Here is a 14,134-nt window from a genome sequence, read left to right as displayed (position 1 = left end):
TTTTTTTTTTTTTTTTTTTTGCTTCTAATTTCCATTCGCACTTCCATTCTTCGAAACAAGATCTCCAGTTTTAACAACTCGTGTTATCAAAAACCCAAGAAGGATGATGAGGCGGTGGTAGCTAAATAGAGAATATCTTGTAAGTGAGGAGCAAAGGCGTTCCACTGAAAGGAATTTGAAAAAGCTTGGCACCGTACGCCGTCCACAAGTCGGGATCTAGGCGGACAAAATGCCGTTGCTGAACAAGAGAGGGAACCCCATGGTATAAAGCAAGGAACTTTGCCAACGACAACCAATGAAGGTCCGTGGCAGCCCGCTACCCATGGCCATGAGCTTGTTGGTACCAATGGTGGTGAAGCGGTGCCTTAGTAAGTCGATTTGTTCTTTGTCACTATCTCTTGGCTGCACTAGCTAATATGTTAACAAATTTTTCAATTAAATTTGTAAAGTGGCTTTTCCTTGGAAAAATGATAGTCTCATTGCGTTGATTCATAAGGTTGAGCCGTTGTTCTCATTAAAGCCGAAGCTCATGTCAAAGCTGATTCCCATTGATTTCGATAGTCATGGAAATTAGTTTTCAATGCGTCTATGCTTGACTTCGTGTTGGAAGCAAATTATCCCCATTGTTTGTTGTAAATTTGAATGAGCAAATTGGGTCCATATGAGGAGATGATGATGAAACGACATATTGAGGATGATTCAATTTTTTAGTAGCTTTATTGTTGGCCAATTTGGTGAGATCGTGTTTGCCAAGATTAATTTCGATGAAGTCGTAGCCATGAGCGATACTATTGGCTATCTTGGGACATCTTATTTGAGATAGAATGGAGCAAAGATATCACTTGGCGATATAGTATAGGGGTGTGACATAGCTACTACATTGGTTGGCAGCCCCCTGTATCGTATTCTTGCGACGAACGCGAGTGAGAGTGATAGTCACCGAGTGATAGTCGCTTCTCAATTCAGCAAGCTTGATACGAAAGTGTAGAAATGAAAATTGAATTTCTAGTACAAAGGCGCATAGTGGTTGAGTAAGTCTTTAGCCCCCAGCAATGCCATTGAAAGTAAGCCATGTATTGCATGGCTTGATTATTAGCATGAATTGGTGGAGCCGAAGTTGGTGATTCTATGTTGCAGCCACTATTCCTTCAATGTAATTATCGACAGCCTCGACACTTTGCACAGATAGCAACTCAATTTGTTTGAAAATGAAGCCGAAATTTCTTTGGCAAGTTAAAATTTGTTGTGGCAAGTCAAAACTCGCTGCGAACCCCTTTTCATTCCAATAGGGATTTGTTGAGTGCGCTGCATTGCCGTCTTGCATAGAATAAGTGTAATTTGAGAAATACGCCATTATTGAGCAGGAACTTTGGAACTCACTTGGTAAGTCACACATCTTCATTTTTTTTTTTAATTAATTGCATATTATAGTATATTGAGTGAGTTGTACTATGATTTCTTGTAGGACGATTTTGGCTTAGACAATTGTGATGCCGTTGTTGGGACTTTCATTCCCGAGGCCAATCCCATTGCCAGTGCATCATTTTCTGAGGTTAAAGCCGCTGCGAACAACAACATAGAGCTGCAATAGATGGTACCATGGCTGCCGCTAATAACTTTGGGCCATTTTTAGTCTGTTTCTCTCTTGCAGCTTTAAAGTAAAGAAGAGAGTAATTGTAAGCCAATGCCTCGAAGATAGTGATGTTGGAAGGGACTATGACATTGCTTCAACTTTTTCCTTCGCCTCTTTTCTTGCTTTCACCCTTTCTTTCTTTTTTTATCTGATTGTCTTGTATTAAGCCCCAAGCATTGAAATTTCGGACTAGTTGAAGTGTGTGATATGGGCTACTGCCTTGGAAACATTTTCTCTTGTATTTCACCCTTATGGACAGCCCACTTATGTATAGAGCAGCTCCTGTCTAGTTATATTGGTGCCACTTTGAGTTTGTACTGTTATGGTTAGTAGGCATAATTTGTATTTTGTACAAAGAAACACATATATGATGTCTCAACATATAATTTGAATTTTGGAATGAAAAGAATGGTTTGTACCTCAACGATGTGAATAGTTTGTATTTTGTACCTTGAGAATGAGTTTCTTCCTTTCTTTAATAGGTTATGATCATGTTTTTGTTGCGAAAACAACTCTTGTATGGCTGTGACCATTTGAATATGTTGAGAAAAGCTTGCTTGGAAGGGTCAAGTGCACCTTGTGATGAAGTAGCATAGTTTCAACAGATTATATGCACTTAGTCTCTTGAGAATGACTTACAGTTGATTGGATAATTTGTGAATATGGCTTTACCTTTGCAAGGGCAAGTCAGTAGATAGGTTTCTTGGTTGCCATGTCTTTGCGAACATGATTTGGCTAAGTGCACGTCTCGCTGTCTATGCACCATTTTTCAGTAATCTATTGACAGACAGATTTGGTTTCACATATAACAGCTCATATATATTGAAGCTTGGCTCACCGCTTGGTAGTCGGCTTATTCTTGACATGTATTAGGTTGCTATTTCGTTAGTTTCAAGAATCCCCCACATATGGGCTGCATTTTCGCGCATTGCGGCTCATGGTGCATTTTTCGTTACCATTTCATAGGGCTATTGCGTTCTTACATACAATGCATAGGCTTGCTAATTTCTTGAGGAATAATTTTATCCTCGCGCATAGCAAATTACCATGTGGCAATGAGATAGTGATTTGTTGCGTCGATTTTCCCATAATGTTTTAGGGATGATTATGACCTGATCTCAATCATCAAGAACCTAAGCCCTTCATTGAAAGATAGAGACTCAACTCTAATGTTTACATATGACAGAAACATTATTAAAGTTTTTTCTTCCATCCAGCTGCATTTGACAAGTTCTGGAAACAGTGAATTCCATAATTGAAGTAAATATAAGATTGCAGAAGGCAAGCTTCCAACCAATCTTCACATCCCTTAACGATATCAAAGCAGTGGAGTTAATAGGGGTTTATTCGAAAAGTGAGCCTCCAAATTTCCAACCACAAGGTCAGCCATGGCCTTCCGAGTTTCCACTGTGGCAGTTCCAACGTGAGGCAAGAGAACTACATTTTCAAGACCAAAGAGTTCCTCGGGTACTTCAGGCTCATGTTCATACACATCAAGACCAGCTCCACCTAACCGGCCTTCAACCAATGCAGATACCAGCTCTGGTTCATCAACGTGAGGGCCCCTCCCGATGTTGATGAGAACACCCTTCGGACCCAATGCATTCATGACTTCACGATTGACAATATGCCGGGTTTCAGCTGTCAGCGAGCAAGCAACAACCAGAATTTGACAGTTTGAGGCTAACTCAAGCACACTCGGATAGTATTTGTACTTTGTGTCTGGTTTTTCTGTTCTTGAATAGTAACAGATTGGGCAGTTAAATGCTTCAGCTCTCTTGGCAATTGCCATCCCTATTCTTCCCAAACCGATAATACCAACCGTTTTTCCAGTGAACTTCAAATAAAGAAATTAAGAAATGGATATTATTAAAAGGAAAAAGGATAGAAATGCATGTGAAAAAGGGATGGAAAAAAAATGAACAGATATGTGGAATCCTTAATCAACAGCAATATAATGAATATGTGAGGAAGCATCATGCATAATATGACAGGCCGGATTACAACTAGTATCAAGCAGATCAAACAAAATGGCAATTGCATTTTCTGATATACATCATAGGACATTTTAATTGCCAGATCGGACTACCATTTTTTTTTTTTTTAATTTGGTGTGGATAAGTATGCTGAGTCCCACATCATTCATATATCATTATCAAAAGCCTTAACCAATTCTTTTGGGATATCATGTAAATTGCCTAGCAAATTCCTCAAGAACATTCATTTGAACAAGCAAATTCCTCAAGAACATCTTTTCTCTTTTTTTCTTTTTCTTTTTTTTTTTTTCTTTTTTAGTTATAAAAAAGAAAAGAAAAGAAGAGGTACTTTGTGAATTTAGTTTGTTAAAAGCTTTACGTGTATCTATGCTTAATCTCATATGGCGTTTGGTACGAGAAAATCTACATTACTCCTAGCATCCAGATTCCTAGAAATGTGATTTTTAAGAATCACATTCTTAAGAATGTAGTTATTCCTATGTTTAGTTTATTCTCAAGAATCTTAAATGAATTATTTATTTTTCTCATTATATCCTTAGATTTGAATGTGAACTACCAAGTCATTTAAAAAAAAAATAGTTAAAATTGTCAATTTATAAAAAATACAATTTCTTTTAACCTTGAGAATCTAGATTCTCACTTGTTTTAAAGGGAATCCACATTCCTACTGAGAGGGATTTAAGAGAAGAATGTAGATTCCCCTAACATCTAATTTCTTAGCATGATTTACAACTAAATATAAAAATTTTTAAACATTCTTAAGAATCCTAAAATATTACCCTGTACCAAACGCCACATTCACATCATGCATAAGCATATCATTATAAAAAATACCCAAATTGTAACCATTTTTATGGCCAAGTCTCACATCATTTATTTCTAATTACAAGGAAAAAAAAAAAAACTTTAATCACAATCAATTCACAATTTTTATATTTAGAAGAAACCTCAATTGTAACGAATTCTTTCAAAACATAGAGCAGGGCAGATGTGACGAGCACTTCTTCCCATGACATAAACTCATTATAACATTAAAAACTTCCTTAAAAAGAGATCAAATTCAAAAGTTTTCAAAAACAAAAACACAAACCTTAGTAGTCAACCTGAAGTCCCCCTTCTTCCACTTCCCGCTCCTCACATACCGATCGCTCTCGCAGAGCCTCCTCAGCACAGCCAATATGAGGCCGATGGCGAGGTCGGCGACCTCATCGGTCAACACGTCGGGGGTGTACGTAACCCTGACCCCCTTCTCCCTGCACTTCTTGACGTCGATCTTGTCCACGCCGACGCTGTTGCTCGACACGATCTCCAGCCTCGGCAGCGCCTCGATCATCTTGGCGTCGGCGCCGTGGCTTCCGTCTGCGACTATGGCCCGGATGGTGGCGGAGTTGTCCTTGATGAACCGTGACTTCTCCGGGGCCGTCCAGAGCTTGAGCACGTTAAAGCGCCTCTGGAGCTCTTGCTCCAGGTACGAGATCATCGGGCACAGCATCAATACGTCAATGGATTCCATTAAGGATTTGGGCTTCTCAAGGTTTTGGAAATGGTTGAAGATGGCGTGATGGAAGAGTCAGAAATGGTGTATTTGTGATTGTTAGAGAATGGAATGAATTTTGAGAAGGATTTGCTTTTTTATAGCAATGACGTCTGATTAAAACAGTGTCATTGGTGGATTGAGATCGTTCCTATGGTTTTGCAACCCGCGCAATTACTCATATAATGTTTTACTTTTTACTTTTTCTAATTTTTACGTCATTGGTAGCTAAAATGGGAAAATGTCAATACCACGTGGCGTAGTAAAAATGATGTTACAATATTTTATTGAATGAACAAAACACACGTGGTATGCTTAAATGTACTTCACAAAAGATACGGAGGGGTTGTTAATGTAAGCTTAATATAATTTCAAGGAATTATATTAATCTTACATTATTCAAGTAAAAAAAATGGGCACCACAATTTTTACTTGTTTAACACTATCTACCTTTTTTTAATGAATAAATAAATTATAAGTTTTTTAATGGAAAATAAATTAGCGAAAAGTAAGAAACATTATCATTGGCTTCAAAGAGGTACATGTGTTTTACAAAATATCAAAATAGAGTAGAAATCCAACAAAATAGGATGGAGAGTGAGTATATAATTAGTGCATCCAACCTATAATATACGGGGGTTGATGTAGGACAACTTAGGCTTCTCACGTAGATTAGTCCTACCATAGATCTTAAGCTTCCCACCTATAGGGTGTTTGGATTCACCACTAAACAAACACAATGTAATATTTGTAAATAATCTGAATAATAATAATTATAGTCTGTCAATAAAAAAGAAATTATCCGGAACTTTATATGCAATTTCCAAAAATCACAAAGATAAGGATAAACTCTCCTAAACAAATCCTAAAAAATTTTAAATACTTATCCGATAATCCTAAATAATTTCAAATACTAATCTAATAATCCTAAATAAAGGATAATGATGAACAACTAATCCTAAACAACTCAAATACCAATCCAAACTATACAAATAACTACATTACAATCTAAAACTATCCAATGAAAATATAAAATGAAATATTGAAATAACATTTGGTTATACTCCTGCATTAGAGGTGCTCTATGTTTATTATGTAGAAACACTATGGAGAGTTTAAACAAATTTGAGTGTCACACTAGAGAGGTGGGATGATGTGATACCCCAATGGTTAAAACTTCCCTTTTACCATTCATAACTCGTCACATGGGCTAATTGTAGTACAAATTGTGGCAGCAGCATAACTCCACCTTGAAAGGTGGTCTAGGCAGCTACAATCTGTCGTGCATGACTGCAGAGGAATCTTCAGTTTCATGCTGGACAGGTCAGCAGAAAAGCAAAAACAAAACAAACAAACAAAAAAGCCATATTTTGAGTCACACCTCACAGGAGCTATGCAAAATGAATGCATAGTGACGATGTTTTGAGCAAAGTTTTGATTATCTGCTTGAATGTCGAAGCCTATAGTTAGAAGGTATTTGGATGCTTTTATTTTTCCGGAAAAAATTAGGTAGCAATGGTTGCAAACAAAAATTGGTTGCCCTATTTGCAACTTACAATACATTGCTTCTTCAAACCCCTTTGTGGCTTCCTTCCTCTTCAGTCTATACATATCGTGTATCCAACTCCCAAAACAATTTGGAAAGGAACAGACATCATTTGCTCTAGTAAACACCTTTAAATCAAAGTTTTGGACCATATAAACACAGCCTCGCGCTGAAAAAAGAATTAGAGTAATCAAGGTAACAAAACACACGTGGTATGCTTAAATGTACTTCACAAAAGATACGGAGGGGTTGTTAATGTAAGCTTAATATAATTTCAAGGAATTATATTAATCTTACATTATTCAAGTAAAAAAAATGGGCACCACAATTTTTACTTGTTTAACACTATCTACCTTTTTTTAATGAATAAATAAATTATAAGTTTTTTAATGGAAAATAAATTAGCGAAAAGTAAGAAACATTATCATTGGCTTCAAAGAGGTACATGTGTTTTACAAAATATCAAAATAGAGTAGAAATCCAACAAAATAGGATGGAGAGTGAGTATATAATTAGTGCATCCAACCTATAATATACGGGGGTTGATGTAGGACAACTTAGGCTTCTCACGTAGATTAGTCCTACCATAGATCTTAAGCTTCCCACCTATAGGGTGTTTGGATTCACCACTAAACAAACACAATGTAATATTTGCAAATAATCTGAATAATAATAATTATAGTCTGTCAATACAAAAGAAATTATCCAGAACTTTATATGCAACTTCCAAAAATCACAAAGATAAGGATAAACTCTCCTAAACAAATCCTAAAAAATTTCAAATACTTATCCGATAATCCTAAATAATTTCAAATACTAATCTAATAATCCTAAATAAAGGATAATGATGAATAACTAATCCTAACCAACTCAAATACCAATCCAAACTAAACAAATAACTACGTTACAATCTGAAACTATCCAATGAAAATATAAAATGAAATATTGAAATAACATTTGGTTATACTCCTGCATTAGAGGTGCTCTATGTTCATTATGTAGAAACACTATGGAGAGTTTAAACAAATTTGAGTGTCACACTAGAGAGGTGGGATGATGTGATACCCCAATGGTTAAAACTTCCCCTTCACCATTCATAACTCGTCACGTGGGCTAGTTGTAGTACAAATTGTGGCAGCAGCATAACTCCACCTTGAAAGGTGGTCTTGGCAGCTACAATCTGTCGTGCGTGACTGCAGAGGAATCTTCAGTTTCATGCTGGACAGGTCAGCAGAAAAGCAAAAACAAAACAAACAAACAAAAAAGCCATATTTTGAGTCACACCTCACAGGAGCTATGCAAAATGGATGCATAGTGACGATGTTTTGAGCAAAGTTTTGATTATCTGCTTGAATGTCGAAGCCTATAGTTAGAAGGTATTTGGATGCTTTTATTTTTCCGGAAAAAATTAGGTAGCAATGGTTGCAAACAAAAATTGGTTGCCCTATTTGCAACTTACAATACATTGCTTCTTCAAACCCCTTTGTGGCTTCCTTCCTCTTCAGTCTATACATATCGTGTATCCAACTCCCAAAACAATTTGGAAAGGAACAGACATCATTTGCTCTAGTAAACACCTTTAAATCAAAGTTTTGGACCATATAAACACAGCCTCGCGCTGAAAAAAGAATTAGAGTAATCAAGGGGAAGAGATTCAGAGAGGCATGTTTATATATCAGAAAGCTCAGTCCTGCATTGAAACATACAGATTCTAATGTTTACGTGTAACAGAAACATTATTAAGGTTTTTTCTTCCATTGAGATGCATTTGACAAGTTCTGGAAACAAATATTTACATAATTGAAGAAAATATAAGATCGCAGCAGGCGAGTTTCCAACCAATCTTCACATTCCTTAATGATATCATACCATTGGAGTTAACAGGGGTTTGTTCGAAAAGTGAGCCTCAAGGTTTCCAAGCACAAGGTCAGCCATGTCCTTTCGAGTTTCCACTGTGGCACTTCCGACATGAGGCAAGAGGACTACATTTTCAAGACCAAAGAGTTCCTCAGGTACTTCAGGCTCATGTTCATACACATCAAGACCAGCCCCACCTAACCGGCCTTCAATCAATGCAGATACCAGCTCTGGTTCATCGACGTGAGGGCCCCTCCCAATGTTGATAAGAACACCCTTTGGACCCAATGCATTCATGACTTCACTATTGACGATATGCCTGGTTTCTTCTGTCAGCGGGCAAGCAACAACCAGAATTTGACAGTTGGAGGCTAACTCGACAACACTAGGATAGTATTTGTACTTCGTGTCTGATTTTTCTGTTCTTGAATAGTAACAGATTGGGCAGTTAAATGCTTCAGCTCTCTTGGCAACTGCCATCCCAATTCTTCCCAAACCAATAAGACCAACTGTTTTTCCAGAGAACTTCAAAATAAAGAAAGAAATGGATATTATTAAAAGGAAAAGGGAAGGAAGTGCATGTGAAAAAGAGTAAAAAGGCAATAGAATTGTAGAGTCTTTGGTCAAGAGCAATATAATGAATATATAAGGAAGAATCATGCATAATATGACAGGCCTAATTACCTTGTTATAACATACAACTAGTATCAAGCAGATCACACCAAATGGCAAGTACACTTTCTGATATACAACATATGACATTTAATTGCCAGACAGTTACAAAACTTCCATCTGATTTTGATATCTTACTCAAGAGTAGTCTATGTGCATTATATCAACATCTAACTGCCTTTAAAGAGTCAAAACTGATCACACATATTTTATACCAGCAGCTATCAACCTCTTGTTGTGTGTGCCTCGATAATTTATCTCATTGATATCATGCTGCAATCTATAATTTCACTACGCTACAGGTTGAACTCAATTACTTTCATAATATGAAATGCCTAGATAAAGGACTTGAATTCTTACCAAAGAGGGCACAAACTAAATCCATCTATAGCTAGCTTGCGGTCATATATAAAATTTGTAGATGCACAATATTGTCAATATATATAAATATATATATATAAAGGAAGCCAAGACATAAAGGCACTACAAAATTCATGAATACTCAAGCTTTAGTTCCATAGCATATATAGCAGCCAACCTAGTTTCAAGCTTTATTCTTTAACAAGCCGAGCTTGAACAACATCAATCCCACTCAATGAGGCTCTTCACAATTTACAGTAAGCTGATGCAATACTGCTGGCCTAACTCCTAAAGAAACTAACCTTCAAAAAACACATGAGAATACAAGTTTATTTAACGCCAGCATCTTAGTGAGTTAGAAGGATCGATTAGTAAAGTTTAAGTTATGTTGTAATTGCTATTGTGCATAATCTATGTGCAGGCGGATTGAATTCTAACATGGACAAAAATGTGTGATAAGGCTAATTTCCAAGAACACAAATTCTTGTTAAACAATCTCAAGCTTGGCCAAACATACATAACCAAGCTTAGCAGTTAACAGAGTTAAAGAACAAATGTTGAGCAATTTAGCCAAGAGGAAATACAATATCTTGCACTTTCAGATAGACACATACACTGAAGTTTCAAACATAAGTTCTTGTTAAATGTATGCATAGCAGACATACGGTTGCAATCTGACTTACATGACTTGTAGATGGTTTAAAGCCATAAAGCTTATGTAGTATACCACTTCACTTAAACTAATACAACTAATACATTCATTCTATGTGTAGGAGACGTATGGCTGCCATTTCATACACATCCATCTCCAATTTTCAGCAGCTATGGTATCATAATGCAAGGGAAAATGGCAGCAAGCAATCCCAAAATATCAATATCTTACTCGTCTCTGTCACATAATTATAATGCAGCTAGCTATTTGTTTGCACTTGAAACCACCCTAATAAATCAGTTTGAGCATCCTGCACTCTCCCCTGAAAAACCTCCTGCCTAATGCATTATTAAATTAATGAATGTCTTTAGCACTTTAGCAGAGAAGTTGAAAAGATATAAAATCATTGAGTACTTTTCACTATTTATACAAAGAAAACAACAACAACAAAGCATTAGTCCCAAATTTTTGTGGCCAGTTATGCATCTTCAACAAGTTAGTCAAGGTCAGCCACATACATAATTTAACCCAAAAGCAATTACTTCTGCACAATCAAGGATGAGAAACAGACTGTTGACCATTAATACAGATGTACCTTGTTCACAGTCCAAGAGGTTGGTTCAAATATTATTGCATAAAATCTGCTTATATTGAATAAAATGTTTATAATTCAAATGAATAATAGGATGCTTCTTCTACTAAACTAGTTTTTCCAAATGCTTTAATAGGTAATCAATAGCATAACTAGCATTGGACTCCAGTAATGCAATCACAAAAAGTATCCAATAGACATCAAAATATTAAACACCACTTATCAATGAAACCAAAAAGCATATACAGACCACCTTATAATCTCTATCTCTCCCTTTCTCTCTCTGTCTCTCTGTCGCTATCTCCTATATGTAAAGACCATTGACAACCTCATAATCTAGAGCTATCTGTCAACAAAAGATATGAAATGTAGACATGTTGTCCATGGCTCATCCACTTTAACCCAATAATATTGATTAAGCTTGAGAGAGGAAGGGAAGCTTGACTTCTAGGCTTATGGTTCAAGGCTCTGTTGATTAGACAATCTTCTGGGGTACAGATAGTTCAGTACAGACAAAAGAACTGTGATCAGAATTCCACTTCACTTCTAGAAATGAATTCTTTTGGCAAAGCAGCCTCCCAAAATCAAATTCTTCTTTTTCAGATAGAAACAAAAACAAATGGCCAACTTCTACTACAGTTCGACTCAATCCACATAAAAAAAATGGTCTGGAACACATTAATGACATTTTCTTTCTTTCTTTATGAATCACTACAATGATTGGTTTTAGTGAAACTAAAGAAACAAACAGGGAAGCAATAAGGATTGACCCCCAACAATAGCTGAAAATTTTAATATAAAATGTTTTCTTAGTTTTCTCTTTTGTTTCCTTGAATGTTGGAATTTAGTTCTGATTTGGGTAAGTGTAAGCACCACTGGCCCTTTGACTGCAGCATTATTGAGCTCAGGAACAACCAAATCAAAATTCCAATTCGACAAGTCAGGCATATACAGTCACAGTCTTTCACAATCATTACCAATTCAACCTCCGCGTCCTATTCACACTTTTTTTTTTGGGGGGGGGGGGGGGTACAAGCATTTCAGCAACAAATTCAATCCTCTATCCTATTCACATTTCCAGCAAATAAAACTAGTACAAATAGAACCAAACCAATTACTCAACCATATAAATCTTTCCAAAAGCTTCAAAACCATCACACACACAAATTTTTTTTTTTTTTTTTAAGCCACCAAACAAAAACAAAATGAGCAAATTCATCAAGAACAAGCATTTCAACAAACGATTGTGAAGCATTACTAAAATACGGTACCTTGTGAATGGATTTATAAGTTTGTTAAACATTATGTGAATGTATGCTGAGTCTCACTATATCATTGAGTAATTTGCTTGTTCATGTTCACAGTGATGACCACAATGTATCTAAAAAAAGTACAAAAAAGCTAATGGAGTTTTGAAACTCAAGAATGGAAGTACAATGATTAAAACCCCAAGACCTAGAGCAATCAAAAAAAAAAAAAAAAAAGAATCAACAAGGACTGCAATTGGTTTAAACCGAGAGCTCTCCACAAAAACCTGACTATTCCGCTCCTTCTATTTCTGAGTCATGTTTACCAAAATTCCTCTAGAAAAAGCATTCCTGAAATGTGGCACTTTGCGAATTCAGCTGGTTAAACAATACGTGGATATGTGACGAGTCTCACATCATACACAAGTATATCATCACTAGAAAACCTTAACTGTATTGGAATATCATGCAGATGCGACTAGCAAATTCCTCAAGTGCAAACATTACTAAAATAGAGTACTTCGTCAACTTCCTTTATTTAGCATGAGCCCCACACCATTTGTTTATAATTTACACATAAAATAAATTCAATTTCAACCAACTCTTATATTCAAAAAACCTTAATAGTAACTAATTTTTTTGAGTTATCGCGCAGACGTGGCTAGCGCTTTTCTCAAGTCATGTCACAGTGTCATGACATACAAATTAACAAACTCAGAAAGAGAGCAAAAATGAAAGCAAAGAAGAGAAACCTTAGTAGTCAACTTGTAGTCTCCCTTCTTCCACTTCCCACTCCTCACGTACCGGTCGCTCTCACAGAGCCTCCTCAGCACAGCCAACATGAGCCCGATGGCGAGGTCCGCGACGTCTTCGGTCAACACGTCGGGGGTGTACGTGACCCTAATCCCCTTCTCCCTGCACTTCGCCAGGTCGATCTTGTCCACTCCGACGCTGAAGCTCGACACGATCTCCAGCCTCGGCAACGCCTCGATCAGCTCGGCATCGGCGCCGGCGGTGTAGCTTCCGACGACGGCGCGGATCGAGTCGGCGTGCTCCTTGATGAACTGCGGCTTCTGCGGAGCCGTCCAGAGCTTGAAGAGGTTGTAGCGCCTCTGGAGCTCTTGCTCCAGGTACGAGTTCATCGGATTGAGCATGAGTACGCCAATGGATTCCATGAATTCTAGGGTTAGGGTTTCGAGGGCTTTGGAAAATGGCGCTGAAGATGGTGTAGTGCGTAGTAGCGTGATGGAAAGAGAGAATAAGAAATGGAGAACTACTGAGTTTGAACGTGCGTTGTGAGCCAGAGAATTGAATTGATGATATTGGCAAGGAAGGACTCTTTTTTTTGGTTTGAAGGACGTCTGACCTAAAACGGTGTCGTTGGAATGAGCACTGTAATTTCCTTGACAATCTCCTAAGTTAAACAGTATATGAAAAAAAGAAGTGACAATACCGTTTTTTCCGTTATGGTTGATGATGCCAAAATCGTCAGTTGGATCACTTATCCAGTCTGAAGTATTAGATGATCTCATAGGACCTGCAAGATAAAGGAGAGATAGATTGAAGAGACCACCGGGTTGTGCCCGGTGGGAGAGCCTCCGATGCTTAAGTTAGTATCCACTAATATCTTTCGTATTTAGACAGTGTTTTGCAGTAGTTTTTCACGTACCTTAGCTAGTGAGATAGATTGTCCTTTTATAGGTGACTTAGGTAGTTGTTGTACATAATTTAGGATGATTATTACCTTGATTGTAACGTTCTTTGTCCTGATGAGAGTTTATGACCTTTGATGGTCGTTATTGAATTTGTTGAGCGGTTATTTTTGATGGTCTACTAATGATGCAAGGTCATCCATATTAATGGACGATCTTAATGATTTTTCTGGACTCATCAGTTGCCCCCCATTCCCAAGTCTAATTTTGCTTTATGCTGGTCAGGCTTAGGGAATATTCTTGACTTGTTTAGATTTAAGCTTCTTTATTTTCAACTACTTTCTTCTTCAGGAATGTTAGTATTTCTGTGATGACTTCTTAGTATCTGCTTT

General features: G+C 37.1%; 2 protein-coding genes and 1 long non-coding RNA gene across 3 annotated transcripts; 1 reads left to right on the top strand and 2 right to left on the bottom strand.

Moving 5' to 3' along the window:
- The first annotated feature begins 21 nt into the window (after positions 1–21).
- On the top strand, positions 22–2,057 carry LOC136066915 (uncharacterized). Its single transcript, XR_010628444.1, has 2 exons — positions 22–1,383; positions 1,466–2,057. It is a non-coding gene; the product is annotated as an uncharacterized LOC136066915 (long non-coding RNA).
- A 694-nt stretch (positions 2,058–2,751) lies between these two features.
- Positions 2,752–5,318, bottom strand: LOC136066896 (glyoxylate/hydroxypyruvate/pyruvate reductase 2KGR-like). The gene is made up of 2 exons (XM_065771919.1): positions 4,721–5,318; positions 2,752–3,470 (listed from the first exon to the last, which is right to left on the bottom strand). The coding sequence occupies exons 1-2, from the start codon at positions 5,141–5,143 to the stop codon at positions 2,952–2,954; spliced, it is 942 nt and encodes a 313-aa protein (XP_065627991.1). The 5' UTR covers positions 5,144–5,318; the 3' UTR covers positions 2,752–2,951.
- A 3,028-nt stretch (positions 5,319–8,346) lies between these two features.
- On the bottom strand, positions 8,347–13,442 carry LOC111999526 (glyoxylate/hydroxypyruvate/pyruvate reductase 2KGR). The gene is made up of 2 exons (XM_024031651.2): positions 12,843–13,442; positions 8,347–9,092 (listed from the first exon to the last, which is right to left on the bottom strand). The coding sequence occupies exons 1-2, from the start codon at positions 13,263–13,265 to the stop codon at positions 8,574–8,576; spliced, it is 942 nt and encodes a 313-aa protein (XP_023887419.2). The 5' UTR covers positions 13,266–13,442; the 3' UTR covers positions 8,347–8,573.
- Positions 13,443–14,134: the final 692 nt, after the last annotated feature.

The sequence above is a fragment of the Quercus suber genome, unplaced genomic scaffold (assembly GCF_002906115.3).
Source record: "Quercus suber isolate HL8 unplaced genomic scaffold, Cork oak 2.0 scaffold_51, whole genome shotgun sequence".
In the NCBI taxonomy this organism is placed as follows: domain Eukaryota; kingdom Viridiplantae; phylum Streptophyta; class Magnoliopsida; order Fagales; family Fagaceae; genus Quercus; species Quercus suber.
Note: the sequence above shows the minus strand (reverse complement) of the source record. Positions and strands in the feature narration are given on the sequence as shown.